The sequence below is a fragment of the Myotis nattereri genome, assembly GCF_964212035.1.
Source record: "Myotis nattereri genome assembly, chromosome: 15".
In the NCBI taxonomy this organism is placed as follows: Eukaryota; Metazoa; Chordata; class Mammalia; order Chiroptera; family Vespertilionidae; genus Myotis; species Myotis nattereri.
Window position 1 is genome coordinate 43597740 of NC_138090.1, and position 20653 is coordinate 43618392.

Genomic DNA, 20653 nt, shown 5'->3' on the forward strand with positions numbered 1-20653 from the left:
TGAGAATGATTGAGTGTGGGCTTGGGACCTGGCGCCATGCTCCTTCCTCAAAGATCTCAGCCCTGACTCTGATGGATCTGAGGGTAATTTGGTTCCACAGTAAAAATTAATTAATTCTAAACTTTCCAGCATTCTCCAAACCAAATCTATCCCTCTGAGCTGAAGATCCTAGGAAGGAAGGATCTGAACCAATGTTTGATCTAGAGATCCATAGACACCTAACAATGCCCTGGAGGTAGAAGGAAATATGGGTCTATGGCTGCAGATAGACCTCAAGTGGCTCGGGTCAAATTCTCATGGTCTGTGTGACTCTGCATAGTGATTGTATCTCCCTGTACCTCAGTTTTCCCTCAATGAAGTAAAATGAATATTTGACTGCCAGGCTGTCAATGTACTAATCATAAAATATTCACAGGATCTGACATAAACCCTGCGAAGGAAAAGTGCTCAAATAAGAGGCATCTGTTATTGATGGACTGAAAGAGAGAATCCCCTGGGCTGCTCCCTAGTGGACGAGGAGCTGCCAGGAGCATCTTTTCTCCTGCTTCTACCCTGGGACCCTGACCTTTCTCTGGACTCTCCTAAGTCACCCAGAACAGTCAGCTAATAATCTGGAGAGCTTGTCCAGTTGTGTTCTCCACACACAGTCTCAGGTGAAGGACCAGGCTCCATCCCTGGCCAGGTGTGGCTCTTAGGGTTGAGCTCCAACTGGTGACCAGCTCAGGAGCCTTGTGACTCCGGCACATGGGAAACAGTCTCATTCAGCCCTTCCCCGGAGGCAAAACCCAACCTGACACAAGCTCCCCAGGGTCCCAGGAGTCAGGACATTGTGACAGGGGCCTGGAGAGGGGATGCCCAAGCTGAGATTCTCTGTGAAGCACCCATGGAGCCCCTCAGGCCAGGTCCTTACAGAGCCCTGCAGGGTCTACCTCAGGGTCATGGTCAGGGAAAGGGGCCCAGGGACCTGGACTGAGTCGGGTCTCCCTCTGCTGACTCACTCCCATCAAACTGGCCCTTTTCTCTCAGGCGAATGTCTGTAGGGCTGGAATCTGGGTAGGGAACCCGGATCTTAGGATGTTTGTCTCCACTGAGTGTGTCCTGCACTAAATGCCCAAACCCAGCTTGGGACATGAAGCAAAGGAGGATGGAGGAGAGTCCAGGGGGTCAGTCCTGAGTGTGAGGTAGAATTCACCCCACCCAACACCTAGAGGTCAGAGAGCAATCACTCACGGTATACATTGAGATGTCCAAATGATGCTTCTATTTTCAAATTTCGAAGGATGGCTACTACCATGTACATTCCTCTGTCCTTCAGGGTGACATTCTTTATGATCAGGTGTCCTTTAAGATTTGCTGCCTCTCGACCACTGTATGCAGATCCTGTTCTATATCGTCTTAAATGAGTTACATACATAATCAAATTTTTGGAGTTAGTCCTTTCACCCCTGTACCACATAAAGCGAGCAACATTGGGAGGCTTATTGAGGGTATGTAGAATCACATCCTGCCCTTCAGCAGCATTGGTTGAGACAATAGCAAATTGAGCAGTGGTGGGCGGGATCCAGAAGGCTAAGAGGAAGACTAGAAGGGAGGAGAGAGATTGATCAGTATTTCATCTGTGTATTGGGATGGAGAGATGAGGCATTTCTCTTAATCTCTCAGCCTTAGTCTGCATGTGAGTTCGTGTGTGCATCTCCTTGGTCAAGGTCAGCAACATGGCCACCATGGCTTCAGCAACTCAGAACCTATGATTTTTGTTTTGAATTCTATTTCCCAGCTGTCTGTGTGTCTGTCCCCCTCACTGCCCTCAGATTCCTGTTGACACTCAGTGGCCTTCTAGGGAAGACCTTCCCTGACTATGTTCTCTAAAGAACCTCTATCTTCACTCTCTGACCTGTCCCTGCTCTGTTCCCTTCAGGGCACTTGTGGGTACCTAATGTTACAAGTAAATCTCTTCTCATATATTTTCTCCCCAAATAATGTGAGCTGCATGTGGGCAGGGGATTTTGTGATCTTGTGCCCCCAGTGCCTGCAATAGGCTGCAAACACTTGTGGGTGCATGAATGAGTGTTTCCAGGCTTGTCCACGTCCCATGTTGTATTTTCCCATATTTATTGTTGGTGGTGAGGACAATATTTAGTGCCCCTGGTTAAAATGTTTCTGGTATCACCTGAAATAAATTGTTATTACTATCTTCAGTTGTCAAAATTCAATACTCAGTGATAAATAACTTAGCAAATGAATGACAATTGAGGTTTTTCTGCCCCTCACCACTTCCACATCATGAGATTTTCCTGTTGCTGAGCCCCCTCTCTCATCCTACTCTGTGCCCCTGTCCTTTCACTCAGGTCCAAAATGAAGCCCTTCCTCTCCTCCGACAGCGCTGTCCTCCCCAGAAGATCTTGGCCAGTCTCTGACTCCCAACCTCCCTTCCATTCCCAGGGATTGTCCCCTCCTTACCGGCCAGCAGGAGCCCCGGCCACGGGACACGTCCTCTGTGGGTAGGGGCTGCAGGGAACTCCATGGTGACTGCTGCCTGCTCTGTCCCTTCCTCTAAGAGAAGAGCTCAAGGTCCAGTAAGACTCCCAGGCACCTCTGTCCAGACTGGTAGGATGTGCTGTCCCTCCTCCTTGTGTGCTGAGCCTCCTTCTGGGGCAAGATAACCTCCCTGGTCATGTGGGCCAGGGCGGGGTCAGCGCTCAGGACCCTCCCTATCCCTCCCCTTATTTTTGCCAACCCTGTTGCCCCTTTCAGTTTACCTTTACTCTACATTTTGGTTTCCTGGAAACTGCTGAAGTCTCTGACAACATACACACACACACACACACACACACACACACAAACCTCAAACACACACAGGCACAGGCACACAAAGGCACAGGCACACCGTGTCCAGAAAAGCACCAGCTGGGGTGTCTGGTTTCTGGACATTCTCCACGGCTCCTTCCACCTGCCTTCCCCACAGCCCTCCCTCTTTCACATTTGACTTTTCCTCTTCAGAGCAGGAGTTCTGGGGCCACCTCAGGAAAATTGTCACAGAGATGCCTCGGCTCTGCATTGAATCTCCTTTGAAACTTCGTAAGGATTGGGATGCCCAGGTGACATTTTAGAAAGGCTGCTTCAGCAGCTGCCCAGCTACATGGATGCCAGGTTAAGACCCAATGATGTGAGAATTGGTCGGGGCGGGGGAGGGGGGAGTCCTTCCCCTCTCCTGTGCACAGGGAGGGTCTCCACATCCTGTTAAAATGCAGATTCTGACTCAGCAGGTGTGTGGTGGACCAGAGACTCTGCATCTAACAAGCTCTCAAGGGAGGTGGGTCTTACTGGCGTGTGGAGCCCACTTGCAACAGCAAGGCCTCTGCTGTGTCTTGGTCTTGGGTTTGTCAGCACCACACAGAGAGCCCCACAGGCCCTTAACCTGGGGATTATTTCTGTTTGTGACACAGAAACCCATCTGGGCACTGGGTTTTTCCTGTGTTCTCAAATGTGCTGGGAAGGTTGGATTTCCTCCCAGTAGGAAAGCCATAGAGGCAACTGGTGATGAGAAGGGGTCAAGCCAGATGATGACTGCAGAAGGGGCCTAACTTCTATCTCAGGTTGTCACCTGCCTGGCCATTGCTTCCACGAGCTGAGACCCCATTACCATGGGTCTCAGAAGGACCAGTACTTTCCAGGTGTGAAAAATAATGTGTCCTGTGTGCCCTGGGAAGACAGGACTGTGGTGGGAGCTCAGGTGGCTGTGGGCTTCATGGTCCTTGGGGAATGTTTTCAAGGAGGCCCTCCCTCTCTTTGTTGCTTGAGCCTGTCCGTGTGCACCCTAATTGTTTAGGTAGCCTCTGTCCTCTGCCTGGGGCATGTTTTTGAGGTCACCTCAGCTTGCCATGTTTGGTTCCAGTGTTGAGTTGGGGAGCAGCATAGAGATCCCTGAAAAAGCAGCTGCCCCGAGACCCTGTCAAGTCAGAAATGTCCAAACCTGTGGAGGATTTTTATGAGTATTTCTGCCAAACTGATGTCATATGACTGCAAGCAAGATCTCAAATCCTGAGAAGAACGGCAGTTTTTCAGCTTTATACACTAGAGGCCCAGTGCACGAGTTTGTGCAGGGTGGGGTCCCTCAGGGTGGCCTGGGGGGATCGGGCCTCAGCTCATGCCCCCAGCATCGAAGCCCCCAGCCCTGCCTGGCACCCTGCTTGGCCTGTCCCCGCCCACACACCTGCTCCACCATCCCACCCATAGGGGCTGGCAGCGCATCGTCAATGCCCGCCATGTTCTGCGCCACCCCTGGTGATCAGCGCAGGTCATAGTGAGTGGTTAAACTCCCAGTTGAACGAGTACCTGAGGGGACAATTTGCATATTAGACTTTTATTATATAGGATTATAATCAAGGAAGATGAAAAAAAGTTGCATGGAATCCATTGCGAATTGAGGGAAAGCATAGCAGGGAAATCTCCAGAATTGAATAAAAGGCAAAATGGAGAAAAACATATATTTTTTTTTACATGGGAGAGTCCCGGATAGTTAATATTTACAGCAGGTACAGAGGCTGTGCAGGGAACCAGGGAATACAAGGGCTCTGTGGCCTCCTAATCAGGTCCCAGAGGCTCTGACTTCAATTGGTCTAGCAAAGAACATTACTCTGACGGGCAAAAGGTATGTTATCCAAGATGCATAAGAACAGGGAAAGGGCTCACTTAAGGTAAAATCTGACATTTGCTAAGGAAGCTGTAGGCCTGGGACATGACTCCCTGCCATCTCCTGCCCAGTTAGGCATTTGTGATCAGACCACACTGTGTGGTTACTTTTGGTCACTGAGGTTGTCAGGCCTGCCATGTGGCCCCCTGGGCTTATCAGGTTTCTTGCACAGCCCCCTTTTCATTCACAGTTTCTGGATAAAGCAGGTGGGACAGCGAAGGCATGACGGAGGGGCTCAGAGAAACCTATTGGAGCAGAAAATGGAAATGAGTATCCTTCTGCACCTCCTTAGCCAAAGCCCAGTTCAAGTGTGGATTTCCTGTGTTTTGTAGGTGCGTCTCTATGTTGCCCCCTGGAAGGCAAAAGGAGACCTGCAGCCAATGTCAGTACTGCACTAGGAATGAGGACAAGGCTTCAGAAGGTGGGAGCTCACTGTGAGCCCTAGACAGAGGTGGGCTGTGACCTCTAGACTTAGAGACAGCCATCCGTGGCCTGGTTCCAGTGTGTCTCATGCCTCCTGACTTCATTCCAGGGCAGGCTGCGCCCAGTGAGAGGGCTGGCTTTGTCCAGAGTATTATGAGGCCAGTGTCCGGAGAGCTGTCCCCTCTTATGGATGTGCTGTTTCAAAAGGAGCTCTATGTCCCCAAGTTTTCAAATCCAGAGCCCGGTGAGGGCTCTCCTGAGTCTTTTGGGAAAGGGGTGCTGACCTGGGTGGTTGATCCCCAAAATGCCCTGCGTTTCCCATCACTGCATTGGGATGTTGCATCCAGTCCCCTGTGTCCCTCTCTGTCATCTGATCTAGGCCTCCCCATGGGGCCCCGGATCTGGAGCAGCTTAACATGGAGTGTCAACCAGGGGACTCTGTGGGTCCCTCTGTTAGGGGAGGGGAGGCCCCCGTGGGATTCTCAACACTTCTGATATGGAAGCACCCCCATATCCTAGATTCTCCTCTCCCATCCTGCTGAGGACATTCCCCTTGTTCCCTAGGACACCGTGGGCTGGTGAGATGGCTTTATGGGCGACAGGCAGCTGTATCCAGACCAGTGACCCTGGGGATAGGGAGTCATCCCCTAATTCCCTTGAGGGGATTCTATCTGGGATGGAGAATCCAGAATGTCTGAGCACGGGCTGCTTTCCAGACCCTGAAGAGATGAGACGCCACTCAGAGGGTGGGGGTGGGGAGGACTGTGATTTTCTGGGAATAAAGAGGGGTCTGACCCCTCAATGTTAGGAGGTTCCTATCCCTCTTCCTGACTGTAAGTGGGGTAAAGACCGGACGCTGGGACATCCACGTGCCCAAAGGGGCTGTGGCCCCCTCTCAGGCTGACAGCAAGGCCTTCATGTGGATCAGGAACATCATCTGACTGCAAGTGTCACACAGGGTGACAGGCTTCCATTGTGTGGTTTCCCTCATCCCTTTAATGACTGTTTACTGAGCACCTGTGAACTCCACAGAAAACAGAACTACATGGTCCCTGCACTCATGGAGTTTACCTTATAAGGAGAGACAGGCTCTCAGATAAATCATAGCACTAAGAATACAATTATAATCTAGAGAAGGGCCATGAGTAGAAAGTTCTGGTGCATCCAGAGCATGTACTTGAGTCTCAGCTGGTCAGGGGATCCCAGAGAGAACTGATTAATTCATCTTCTGGCTGAGATCTGAAGTGTGAGTGGTCCTGTGCCCCTTGAAGGACAGGGGGTGTTGGGGAAGAGCTGCCTGCAGAGCACTGGTCTTTTGTGGGCAGATGCCTGGCTGGATGTAGGAGCTGAGGGAGTACAGTGTGGCAGTGGAGAGAGAGAAGTACTGAGTGATGCTATTGAGGTTGGGCCCTGCTGGGCTGTGGGTGCTGCTCAGGACAGGTCAGCAGCCACCTGGGGAGGCTCCCAGCTTTGGACTAGCTCTGCTGCCCTCTGGTGGACTAGCAGCTAAATGTGCAAGAAAAGGTCATGTTACAGTTGGGTATTTTTTGAGTTTTGTATTTTTCATTCAACTTACACTTTAAAAAATATTACATATGTATATAAATATATATAAATTTAACATATTTATTGAATTTTAGTTGACATATAATAAAATTAACATATTGAAAACATTCAATTAATTAAGTTTTGCTAGTGTATGCACCAGAGAATTTCTTACAATGAAAATAATTAACATGTCCCTCATTCTTTTTTTAAATTCTTTATTGTTGAAAGTATTGCATTTGTCACCTTTTTCCCCCATTGAACTCTCCCAGCCAGCCCCCACCCCCCAGCACAGGCCTTCACGCCCATATTGTCTGTGTCCATTGGTTATGCTTATATGCATTCATACAAGTCCTTTGGTTGATCTCTTACCACCCCCTCCAACCCTCCCGGCCTTCCCTCTGAAGTTTAATAGTTTGTTCAATGCTTCTCTGTCTCTGGATCTATTTTTATTCATTGATTTATGTTGTTCATTATATTCCACAAATGAATGAGATCATGTGATACTTATCCTCCAACTGTCTCATTTCACTTAGCATAGTCCATCCATGCTGTTGCAAATGATAAGAGTTCTTTCTTTTTTACAGTGTGTAATATTCCATCCTGTACATGTACCACAGTTTTTTAATCTACTCATCTGCTGCTTGGAATTTAGGCTGTTTCCAAATATTAGCTATTGTAAATTGTGTTGCTATGAACATAGGGATGCATATATCCTTTCTGATTGGTGTTTCTGATTCCTTGGGATATATTCTGAGAAATGGGATTACTGGGTCAAATGGGAGTTCCATTTTTAATTTTTGAGGAAACTCCATACCGTTTTCTACAGTGGCTGCACCAGTCTGCACTACCACCAGCTGTGTACAAGGGTTCCCTTTTCTCGCCAGCACTTGTACTATGTTGATTTTTTTATGACAGCCAGTTTGATACATCTGAGGTGGTACCTCATTGTCATTTTTATTTGCATCTCTTGGATGATTAGTGACTTTGAGCATTTTTTCATATGCCTTTTGGCCTTCTGTATGTCCACTTTTGAAAAGTATCTATTTATGTCCTTTGCCTATTGTTTTATTAGATGGTTTATCTTCCTTTTGTTAAGTTGTGTGAGTTCCCTATAAATTTTGGAGATTAAACCCTTATTGGATGTAACATTTCAAATATGTTCTCCCATGCATGGGCTCTCTTGTTGTTTTATAGATGGTTTCTTTTGCTTTACAGAAGCTTTTTATTTTGATGTAGTCCTATTTGTTTATTTCCTCTTAAGTTTCTTTTGCCCTAGGAGATGTGTCCATAAACATATTACTATGAGACATGTCTGATATTTTTCTGTCTATAGCTTTTTCTAGGACTTTTATGGTTTCGTGACTTACATTTCAGGGTTTTATCCATTTTGAGTTTATTTTTGTGTATGGTGTAAGTTGGCGGTCCAGTTTCATTTTCCCAGCACCATTTATTGAAGAGACTGTCTTGAATTCATTGTATGCTCTTACCTCCTTTGTCAAATATTAATTGAGCACAATGGCTTGGGTCAATTTCTGGGTTCTCTGTTTTGTTCCATTGGCCTATATGTCTGTTCTTGTGCCAGTACCAGGCAGTTTGAGAACAGTGGCTTTGTAATACAGCTTGATATCTGGTGTTGTGATCCCTCCAACTTTGTTCTTCTTTCTCAGGATTGCTGCAGCTATTCAGGGTCTTTTTTTATTCCATATGAATTTTTGGAGATGTTGTTTTAGGTCTGTGGAATATTCCATTGGTATTTTAATGGGGAATGCATTAAATCTATAGATTGCTTTGGGTAGTATGGACATTTTAATGATGTTGGTTCTATGGATCCATGAACATGATATGTTCTTTCACTTGTTTATATCTTCCTCTATCGCTTTTTTCAACATCCTGTAGTTTGCCAAGTAGAGGTTTTAACCTCCTTAGTTAAGTTTATTCCTAGGTATCTTAATTTTTTTGTTGCAATGGTAAATGAGATTGTTTTTTAGTTATTCTTTCTGTGAGTTCATTATTGGTGTACAAAAATGCCAGATTTCTGGGTGTTAATTTTGTATCCTGCTACATTGCCAAATTCATTTATTAAATCTAGTAGGGTTTTTTTTTTTTTATGTAGTCTTTAGGGTTGTTTATGTACAATATCATGTCATCTGCAATAATAACAGTTTTACTTTTTCTTTTCCAATTTGGATATCTTTTAATCTTCTTCTTGCCTGATCACTATGGCTAGCACTTCCAATACTATGTAGAATAGGAATGGTGAAAGTGGGCATCCCTGTCTTGTTCCTGGGAAATGGTTTTAGTATTTGTCGTTTGAGTATGATGTTGGTTATAGGTTTATCATATAAGGCTTTTATTATGTTGAGGTATGATCTCTCTATTCCCACTTTGCTGAGAGTTTTTATCAAAAAAGGATGTTGGATTTTGCCAAATGCTTTTTTTGCATCAGTTGATATGATCATGTTGTTTTTGTCTTTCAATTTGTTTATGTGATGTTTCACGTTTATTGATTTGCGGATGTTGTACCAGCCTTGCATCCCTGGAATAAATTCCACTTGGTCATGGTGTATGATCTTTTTACTATATTGTTGGATGCAATTTGCTAATATTTTGTTGAGGATTTTAACATCTTTGTTCATCAGGGATATTGGCCCGTAATTCTTTTTCTTTGTAGTGTCTTTATCTGTTTTTGGGATTAGGGTAATGCTGGCTTCATAGAAAGAGCTTGGAATTGTTCCTTCCTCTTGAATTTTTTGGAATAGTCTGAGGAGAATATGTTTTAGTTCTCCTTTGAATGTTTGGTAAACTCCCCTGTGAAGCCATCTGGACCAGGGCTTTTGTTTGCTGGAAGTTTTTTTTTTTTTTTTTTTTTTTTTTTTTTTTTTTTTTTTTTTTTTTTTTTTTTTATTACTGCTTCAATTTCATTGGTAGTTATCGGCCTATTCGGGTTTTCTTATTCTTCCTGATTGAGTTGTGGAAGATTGTATTTTTCTAGGAATATGTTCATTTCATCTAGGTTGTCCAGTTTGTAGGAATAGAATTGTTCATAGTGTTTTTTCATAATTCTTTGTATTTCTGTGGGGTTGGTTGTTACTTCATCTCTTTCATTTCTCAGTTGTTTATTTGAGTCCTCTCTCTTTGCTTCTTGGTGTGGTTGGCTAGAGGCTCATCAATCTTGGTTATCTTTTCAAAGAACCAGCACTTGGTTCTATTTATCTTTTGTACTTGTGGCCCAGTGCACAAAATTCATGCACGGGTGAGGGATAGGCCCCTTCTCCCAGACTGTGTCCTCTCGCAATCCAGGACCCCTCAGGGGATGTTGGGGCTAAACCGGAAGTCAGACATCCTTTTCTCAATCCGGAATGCTGCATGCACCAGGGACCATACTTTTCATACAGGTGAAAGGTATCTTTCTACTGTATGAGCAGCTACATTTTTTGGCCCTAATTATAAAAAGTAGTACATAACATGATTCTTCTGAGGCAGTAGTACCATTTTCCCCATCTTATGGGTGGAAAACTGAAGCTGAGACAAGTTAAGTAATTGGCTTTGTCACAAAGTTACAAGTTTCAGAATCAGGGCTAACCACAAAATGTGCAAGCTAGAGTCCATGCATGTCATCACTGCATTATCTTGTTTTTTCAGTGTAAGAGTAGTCTTGTCAGGTTTTAATTTTTAAATCTAGGAGACTATTCCCAATATATAGGTTAGGGTCCACAGCTCTGGCTGGAGATCAGGGCCATCAACAGGCATGGTGATCAGGGGGTCCCCATTGGTCCCTGCCTTAGCTGGTGGCCTGGCACTGCCCACTGGCCAACTCCACCCCCTGCTTGCCACTGCTGGTCGCCTCCCTCTCAGGGGACAGTGTACATCATAGTGACCAGTCGTTCTGCCAGTTGTTCTTCCGTTCGGTTGATTTACATATTAGGGTTTTATTATATAGAATTTTTGTTTGTTTGTTTGTTTTTGGTCTCTAAGTCATTTATTTCCTCTCTGATCTTTATTATTTCCTTCCTTCTACTTACTCTGGGCTTTTCTTTTTGCTCTCTATCTAGTTTCTTAAGTTGTAGGGTTAGATAATTTATTGCCAGTTTTTCTTGTTTTTTGAGGTTGACCTGTAATGCTATGAACTTTCCCTCTCAGGACTGCTTTCCCTGTGTCCCATAGATTTTGGATTGTTGTGTTTTCATTGCCATTTGTTTCTAGGGTGTCTTTTATTTATTTATTTATTTATTTATTTATTTATTTGATCTCTTTGGTAACCCAGTCACTGTGTTTGATTGTTTTTGAGCATTTTTATTGTAGTTGATTTCTAATTTTATGCCATTGTGATCTGAGAAGATGCTTATTATGATTTCAATCTCCTTGAATTTATAGAGACTTAGCTTGTGTCCTAATGTGTGGTATTTCTTTGAAAATTCCTCATGTGCATTTGATAAGAATGTATATTCCATTGCTTTGAGGTGAAATGTACTGAAGATGTCAACTAATTCTTTCTGATCTAGTGAGTCATTTTGAATTGCTGTTTCTTTGCTTATTTTTTTTGTCTATAAGATTTATCTAGTGATATCAATGGGGTATTAAAGTCCCCAACTATAGTTGTATTGCTATCTATCTCTCCCTTGATATCTTCCGGAAGTTTTTTTTTTAAATGTATTTTGGTACTTCTGTATTGTGTGCATCTATGTTTAGCAGTGTTATAGCCCCTTGTTGAATCAATCTCTTTAGAATTATGAAGTGGCCCTCCTGATCTCTTGTTATGTTCTTCACTTTGAAGTCTATTTTGTCATAGATAAGTATTGATACTCCAGCTTTTTTTTTTTTCATTTCCATTTATCCATTCAGCTACCCTATGTCTTTTCATTGAGCATTTAATCCATTTACTTTTAAGGTTATTCTTTTTTTTTTGATAAATCTTTATTGTTCAGATTATTACAATTGCTTATCTTCCCCCCCCCCATAGCTCCCCTTCACCTGGTTCCCACCATACCCCATGACCTTACTCCCCACCCCCATTGACCTCATCCATAGGTGTAAGATTTTTGTCCAATCTCTTCCTGTACTTCCCACACTCCCTTCCCACCCCTGAGAATTATTAGTCCACTCCCTTTCTATGTCCCTGATTCCATTATATTCACCAGTTTATTCTGTTCTTCAGATTTTTTATTCACTTAATTTTTAGATTCATTTGTTGATAGATATGGATTTGTTGTCACTTTATTGTTTGTAATTTTTATCTTTACCTTTTTCTTCCTCTTCTTAGAGAATACCCTTCAGCATTTCATATAATACTGGTTTAGTGGTAGTGAATTCCTTTAGTTTTCTCGTCTGTGAAGCTCTTTATCTAACCTTCAATTCTGAATGATAGCTTTGCTGGGTAGAGTAATCTTGGTTGTAGGTTCTTGCTATTCATCACTTTGTATATTTCTTGCCACTCCCTTCTGGCCTGCAAAGTTTCTGTTGAGAAATCACCTGACAGTCATATGTTCACTTCCTTGTAGGTAACTAACTGTTTTTCTCTTGCTGCTTTTAAGATTCTCTCTTTGTCTTTTCCCCTTAGCATTTTAATTATGACTTGTCTTGGTGTGGTCCTCTTTAGGTTCCTCTTGTTTGGGGTTCTCTGTGCTTCTTGGACTTGTAAGTCTATTTCTTTCACAAGGTAGAGGAAGTTTTCTGTCATTATTTTTTCAAATAGGTTTTCAATATCTTGCTCTCTCTCTTCTTCTGGCACCCCCATAATTCAGATGTTTGTATGCTTGAAGTTGTCCCAGATGCTCCTTACACTATCTTCATATTTTTGGATTCTTTTTTCTTTTTGCTTTTTCTGGTTGGGTGTTTTTTGCTTCTTCATATTTCAAATCTTTGACTTGATTCTTGGGATCCTCTCGTCTGCTCTTGGGTCTCTGTATATTATTCTTTATTTCAGTCAGTGTATGCTTAATTTCTAATTTGTCCTTTTTCAGATCCTTGAGGGTCTCACTATATTTCTCGGAGGTTTCTAGAAGATTCTTGAGTAACCTTATAACCGTGGTTTTGAACTCTATATCCAGTATTTTGCTTAGATCCATTTTTTTTCATTTTGACTTTTTTCTTTGTCTCTGCATTTTTGCTGCTTCTCTGTGTTTGTTTCTATGTACTGGGTAGCTGCTAAGTCTCCTTGAGTTGATAGAGTGGCCTTGTGTGGTTGGTGTCCTATAGGTACCAGTGGCTCAGCCTCCCTAGTCACCTGAGGTGGATGCTCTTGGTGCATCCCTTTGTGGGATGTTAGCACAATCTTATTGTAGTTAACCCTTGATTGCTGTTGGTATCCCTGGGAGGAATTGACCTCCAGGCCAATTGGCTGTGGTGTCCAACTGTGTCTACACTGGAAGATCTGTTGTGCAGGAGACACCCTTATGGTGCAGGACTTGCTTCAGTAGGGCTTTAGTGCTCACTGAGTCGGCCCTTTGAGTGTGTCTCTTATGGATGTGAAAAGTTGTAATCCATTATCATCTCCAAGGAAGTGCAAGGTCAGCCATTGTCTGGGGCCACCCCACAGGAGCTACAGAGACATCTGTAGATTCCTCCTCTTTGTATGCGGTTTGGAAGTACCCATACAAGGCCCAGCTGTGAAGCAAGGACACTGCTGCTGCCAGGTAGTGGGCCTTCTTTTGGAATCTCTGGGGCTCTCTGAGCCAGCTGCAGTGTGTTTTAGGCAAAAGGACAGGCCATTCATATGCAAAAGCCGATGCACAAAGCTTGGGTGGGGTTGTAAATTGGGTGGGGCGGGATCTCTGGGAATCACCAGGGTGGAACAAACAACAATGGCTTCCCTGAACCAGAGAAGTTCCTGGTTCTCCGCATCCCGCGCACACGTGCAGGAACAATGATTGCTACGAGCACCTCTAAGAGTAAGCTGTCCTCACGTTCCTGTCCCAATGACAGACAGACCAGTTTCACCCCGTATGTGCCTGGGTCCCCCAGAGTCTCACCTGTAACTGGAATTCAAAGCAAGAGTGAGCTTGTATCTCCCTCTCAGTTTAAAGAACAGCACATCCAGGTGCCAGCACTTTCCGTACCTCTGCACCTCTTACCGGTCTCAATGCGCTTTCTTCTAGTTGTAGATTTTCCACTCAGCCAGCTTTCCTGCAGTTCTGGGTGGTAGTTGTTGTTCTGTTTAGTTGCAATTTTGCTGTGGTTGTGAGAGGCAACAAGTATAGATGATTACCTATGCCACCATCTTGTTTCTTCTAAGGTTATTCTTGATAGGTAATTGTTTGTTGCCATTTTCATTCTTTATGCATGTGTTCCTTGTTCCCTTTCTATTTCTTCTTTTTACAGCAGTCCCTTTAGCATATCTTGCATTGCTGGCTTGGTGGTGATAAACTCCCTTAGCCTTTCTTTGTCTACAAAGCTCCTGATTTCACCTTCAATTTTGAATGATAGCCTTCTTGGATAGGGTATTCTTGGATTCAGTCCCTTGCTTAGCATCAATGTGTATACTTCATTCCATTCCCTTATGGCCTGATGTGTTTTTGTTGAGAAATCAGTTGCTAGTCTGATGGGAGATCCTTTGTAGGTAACTTTCTGTCCCTCTCTTGCTGCCTTTAATATTTATACTTTGTCATTGACCTTTGCCAAATTACTTACTATATGTCTTGGTGTCAGTCTTTTTTAATTCATCCTGTTTAGGTCTCTCTGTGCTTCTTGGAGTTGTGTGAGTTTTTCTTCCCAATATCAGGGAAGTTTTCTGTCATTATTTCTTCAAACAGGTTTTCTATTCTTTCTTAGTTTCCTCTCCTTCTGGCACCCCTATTGTACAAATGTTGTTTTGTTTCATGTTGTCCCAAAGCTCCCTTAGGCTCTCCTCCAGCTTCTTAATTTGTTTTTCCAGTTGCTGCTCTGCTTGAGAGTTTTTACTACCTTGTTTTCTAACTCGCTGATTCAGTCCTCAGCTTCTTCTAGTCTACTGTTGAAATCTTCCATTGTCTTCTTTACTGCACTTATGTCATTCTTCATTTCCTCTTGATTCTTACACACGTTGGTGAACTTCTCATCAAGACATTTGAGCATCCTTAAACCATTATTCTGAATTTTTTCTCTGTGAAATTGTTTGCCTCCATTTTATTTAGGTCACTTTCTGATGATTCCTCCTTTTCTTTCATTTAGGGTTGTTTCTTTGTCTCCCCATTATTGCCTCTCCTTTGTAACTGTTTCTATGTATTAGATCACACTGCTATGACACCCAGACTGTTTGAATTGGTCTTATGTAGTAGATATTTTGTGGGTCCCAGTGGTGCAGTCTCTCAGGTCTCCTGGGCTGGGTGTTCTAGGGAGGCCCCCTGCTGGAGATATTTGGGTTCTTCTGTTGTAGTTGGGTCTTAAATGTTATTGCCCCATTCATGGATGGAGTCTCCTCTCAGGATGTCTGATTTTGTGACTCACTCCCTACCACATCATGCCAACTGTTGTGGAGGTGTTGACCAAACAGGACAAAATACAACATGACAAGACACGACACAGAAGGAACAGAACATGAATGTACACGAGACACCTATAACCCAAATAAAAATGACCACCAGAGAAAAGAGAATTAGTAAATAGAAAACAAAACAAGAATGATAGTTAGAGAAAGGAAAGACTATGGGGAGAAAACCCAACAAAACAAACAAAAAAGCACAAACAAAAAACACCCAGAAGAAAAGGGTGAGGAGCAGGAACTATGGATGCAGAGCTTAAATAGGGAAAATAAGGTTGAGAAATTGGATGAGTGGGGAAGGACCATGGTTTAGAATAGATGAGGGGGAAAAGAAATGTGAAGACTAGCAGAAAAATAAAAATAAATAATTTTTTAAAAAATTTTCTCAGAGGAGAGTGTAGATAGGCCTATATGTAGGAAGTGAAACAAGTTAAAAATTAGTAAAAGAAAATATCAAGAGAAGAGAGAAAAAAAATGAGTAGTGAAGAGAAAGGAAAAATAAGGGGAAATGGAGTAGGAGAAGTAAGGAGGAAATTAGATATTTGAATAAACCAACAGAGACTAGAATACTAACACATCAATAAAGCATATAAAAAAAGATCCATTTTTAAAAGGGGGTGAAGAAAGGAGAGAGAAAAAGTAAAATGGGGATTGGAGAAGAAAAATGGGAGGAAAAATCGGAAGTGAGGAAGACAAAGGTGCCAGAAATTAAATAAGATAAAGTGAAAAATAAAAAAAATAATAGTTAAAAAAAAGCGGGGGGGGCGTCATTTGCTTCAGCTGAGTTTTAATGTCCCATGGAAGCTCCTTTAGGACCTCACTCTTCTGTTCTGTCTGCTAATTCTGGGCTTCCTGTTAGGTACTTAGATGCTGGCCACTGTCAAGCACTTTCTTTCTGCTTTTAGCCCCCTGCTTGAAGCTCCAGGTAATCCACAGGACCTCTGCTTGTGTCTGTCTCCATGGGCCTTGGCTGGAAGCTGATGGAGCCAAACTGCCCTCATTTCCTGTCTTCCAGCTGTCAGTCTTAATCACTCAAGAGTCTGTTTCTGACAGGGCTTTAGGTGGGGTTGGTGCTGTTTCACTTTCAGGAAGTAAGATGGGTGTTGTTGTGTGTTTTTTCTGACCTAGCCTAGAGCTACTCCTCCTTGGTGGCCCAAAATATTACTCTGGCCTTGGTTGGTCAGAGAACGTTCTATGGAGACCACTGGGATTGGCTAACAACCTGGAGTTTTAATTAGTCTGGTTCCCAGAATAGCAGGGTGGACCAGCCCCTCTTCCAATCCAGTTACTGAGGGATCTATTCAGACCTATAAACAATGCAGGCAGGGTATGGCAGACTGTATTGCCTGCCTTGAGGCTACAGGGAGGGGCTAGCTCTTCTGGAGATAAATGGCCACTTAGGTTGGGAAGCTTGAGAATATCCCAAAGCAGGATTCCTGGCCACAACTCCCTGCCCTGCTTCCCTCCCCAGCCTCTTCTCAGGCACCTCAAGTCTATGCCTCTCTGCCTGTGCTGAGGCCTTGGGTGAGTGTTTGAAATTGAAAATTCCTGTGTTCTGGGTTTAACAAATAAAATCAAGGACAAACAAAACCAAAGCAACCATGAAACTGTGGGTTTCTCTCCCCCCACTACTGTGCTGCTCAGGCAGCCTTTTCGGCTGCCTTTTGCAGTACAGCCTTTTGGGGCTGTGGTCTTAGGTCCAGATTCCCAGGTGCCAGCAGCCCTGTGGCATTTCCTTTCCACAGTTGTATGTTAAGCCTGTTGCCAAGGGATGCAACTTTGGTGCAATGCAGCTTTCTCCTGGCCCTCTTGGCCCACTGGTCAGGTGTCCCTCTTAAGCCCACATCCTTGATCCTATTATTCTCCAGGCATCCTCTGCCATTCCTGGTAAATTGTCTTCTCAGCTCTGTCTAATTTGTTTATTCCAGGTGGATGTTTTCCAATGTGGTTGTTATTCAAGTCTGGCCCTGGGACAAGGTGCATAAGATGTCTGCTTACTCAGTTGCCATTTTCTCTCCTCTGTCCCACACTCTTAAAGACTCCTTAAGCCCTCTTATGTCTTTTCATCCTGTCCCTCTTCCACCCTCATTCCCTGTGGTAAGGAAACTCTCATTTCTTTCTGTCATTATAGATGGAGTTTGCATTTTCCAGAATTTCCAAAAGTTGAATCATACAGTATGTAATTTTGGGCAGAGTTTGGCTTCTTGACTCAACATGATTTTATTTGTTTAATAGGAACCAAGGAGCATTCTGAAGCCTAATAATTTGGCTGTTTAATGCTGCCTGTCAAGCTGCAGCACCAGCTAAGTGGTTTCCTTTTGCTTTCATGGTGGCTGCTTCAAATGTTCTGGAATTTTTATAATTGCCAATTGTTTTGATTTCTTTGACATCCAATAAGTCTGCAGCCTATTTTCTATTCTTTATGCATTGTCATGAGAAGATTAAGAACCTTCACTACTTCCATGGCATTCTAGAGTTGTGAGCTATACCAAGGGCATAGTTACTATTAGTTCAAATATTGGCTATTTTATTTTTGGTCAATTGAGAAGCCCAAATTAGAACAATTAATTAAGCTTGTTGGGCATATCTTATTCATTTAGATGAGAATTTTCAATTGTGTCCTCATAGAAGTTGTTGCATATTCAGCTGGGTAACATACCTGATTATCTATAACATGTCCATCTGTAGACCAAATTAAGTCAGCATTAGCAAGGACTTTGCTATAAACCATTCCTAGAATCAAGAAGCTGGTCAGTGGACAAAACACAATTGTGGATGTCTTCATCCTGCAAAAAAATGTAGCAAAGTTGTTGGGTTAAGACCTTTACATCGATTTAAAGCCATTTTAATAAGAGCCAGTTGACTGACATAAATGTTGAGTGTGATGAGAATTCGGCGAAGATTTAACAGAATGAGGAACATAAACAAAGGAGAGCCCATAAATACCTTTTGTTAGTTTGCATACCTGTCTTCAGCAGAGATGACTTTCATGCAGGGAGGGAGCCCTTTGGCTATTGAGTCTAACTGCTGACTGTAATATTCTACAAGTATATGATAATCTCTGTTTCTTATCTAAAACTTCCTAAATATTTTGTTTATTTTCATGTATAAAAAGAAAATTTATACTTAAGGTGTCCCAGAGCATGAGCTTCAGATAATTCTTTAAAGATTTTACAGCTTATTTTCCTTCTCAGGTCCACTGAGGTAGAACAGGTCAATTTGACTTTAATAGGATATATAGACTCTGGGACACTAATGAAAAACATGAAACCCCATTGAAACAATATCCAGTCACAAACCCAGGAATCCTCTAAGCTTTTTTCTTGGTTTTGGAAGAGGAAATGATAGAAGTCCTCTGATTCTTTCAGAGTTAATCATTAGCCCATCCCATATAATAAAAGCCTAATATGCAAATTGACTGAACAGAGGAATGACCGGTCGCTATGATGTGCATTGACTACCAGGGGGCAGATGCTCAATGCAGGAGCTGCCCCTATCCCACAGGCCCCAGGTCAGCCAAGGTAGGTGCAGCGGTAACCCCCTGGTCACCCCTCCAGTCGCTTCGCAGTTCAGCCCTGATCGCCAGCCAGGCCTAGGGACCCTACCCATGCACAGATTTTGTGCTTTGGGCTTCTAGTCTTTATATAAGAGATGGAAAAGGTAATTTACTTGAGCAAAGCAAAATAAAAACTTGTCCTTTGAGACCTTATGTCCTTTTATAGCTAGCTGTTATAATGGGTAAATTGTGTCTTTTGGGGAGTTTAGTAATGTCCTAAAGAATTAAAGTAAGTCATCCACAAATAGGATGAGAGGGGAATTTCTAGGAAACTTAATATAATATCAACTTTTAATATCTTGGAGAAATAGGTGGGACTCTCTCTATATCCCTGGGGCATTTCAGTACAAATAAATTGTGGATCTTTTCAGGTGAAAGCAAAGATATATTGACTGTCCTTTTCTGCTGGAATGCTGAAAAGGCAATCCATAAATCTATTACTGAAAAATATTGGCAATCCATAGGCATAGCTGATAATGAGATATGTGGATCTGGAACCAAGGATGTCTGGGAATAACTATCTTATTTAAAGCTCTTAGATCCTGTACAAATCTTTACATTTTTGCCTTTGGAGTCTTCACTGGAAGGATAAAAGAATTACATGAATTATAAATCCCCCTTTGAGGTAATATTGTATAATGTGCTTAAATGCAACGGGCACATCAAGTCTTAAAAGATATTGGTGAATATTTGGAAAAGGCAAGGTATTATCAATAGTTATTTTAATAGGAGTGGCTGACTTAACCTTGCCAATGTCCATACTAAAAAGGGGTCAAAGTTGCACTGGAATGTCCTGCAATGAACGTTCAGTCTCAAGATTATGTTTTTCTTGCAGAAGTTCCTTTATAATCATCTACCCACTTGGTTTATAATTGGTTCAGTTAGTTCTAAATACATTTCACCCATTCAGGAGAATGATATGTGAGTTTCAAGAAAATCTCTCCCTACCAGGTGAATTGGAACTGGTATGACCACTAAAAGTATATGTTGCCTCATAACACTCCAGAGCTGGAAATGAACGGGTTCTGATTTAAAAACAGTCATTGGTTGGTTAGATATCTCTACCATTTGCACAGAAGCTTTGCTTCAAAGATGAAGGCAACTTAGTTGGGGATAGTTTAAAATAGATAAAGTATCCACAGTATCTGCAAGGGCCTTCATAAGTTCCCCTTTTGTGCTAATTTCAACTTCTCCTAAACTATTAGTAAGGAGAAGGAGAAACACCCTCTCATAGATTTCAGAGGAGCCACATGCTTGCTTCTGTTTCTCTTCTCTTTCTAAATCCCACTTTGGTTTTCTATAACCCTTCTTATGTTGAACAGACTGCACTACAAAAGTTTCCTGGTGAACCTTACTTAGTAATTCTGTTGCTTTGCTCCCAGAAACCAGTGGGTATATTCATTGAAATAGGTCAGAATAGTCAGGATCACATGTTCTGACGGTTGAATTAAATTACTTTACAAACCCATCAGGGTCTCAAATAAAACAGAGAAAATCTTTAGGTAGATTTCTTAATTCTGGTCCAGTCCAAGGGATAAATATATATATAATCATTGGTTCCCTTTCACCAGAGGATGGCTTTACTGTGAAGGCAGCTGCTAAAATTCCTGGATTAACTTTGTCTGAATTTCTATTCTCATTTTCTCTTATGTTAGTAGGGAGTGGTAGTGGAAGCAATATAGTGGAGATAGAACTAAAAAAGAAAAAAGCGGGGAGAGAAAATCCAGACTCGGAAACTCAGATTGCAAAGGATATTGTGGAGGATCTGTAGAAGGGACAGAAATGGGGTGTTGGCATTTATTAGCTTCAGAAGCCTTCTTTAGTTTAGAGACAGTCTCTAAATTTGCTATTAACTTCTTTTACAAAAAGAGAGTTTATCTATGCTCCTTCTAAACGCTTTTAATTTCCACCCTCGCTGGTTTGGCTCAGTGTTTAGAGCGTTGGCCTGCGGACTCAAAGCTCCCAGGTTTGATTCTGG

General features: G+C 42.7%; 1 protein-coding gene across 1 annotated transcript in view; it reads right to left on the bottom strand.

The window, feature by feature from the left end:
* Window positions 1-1222: 1222 nt before the first annotated feature.
* The window catches only part of LOC308530609 (cell adhesion molecule CEACAM16-like), a gene marked incomplete at both ends in the record, with an annotated part of 34973 nt that continues 15542 nt past the window's right edge, over window positions 1223-20653 (bottom strand). The window contains one exon of the mRNA XM_081107318.1: window positions 1223-1581. Coding sequence (XP_080963444.1) covers window positions 1223-1581 — 359 coding nt within the window. The remainder of the gene's footprint in view (window positions 1582-20653) is intronic.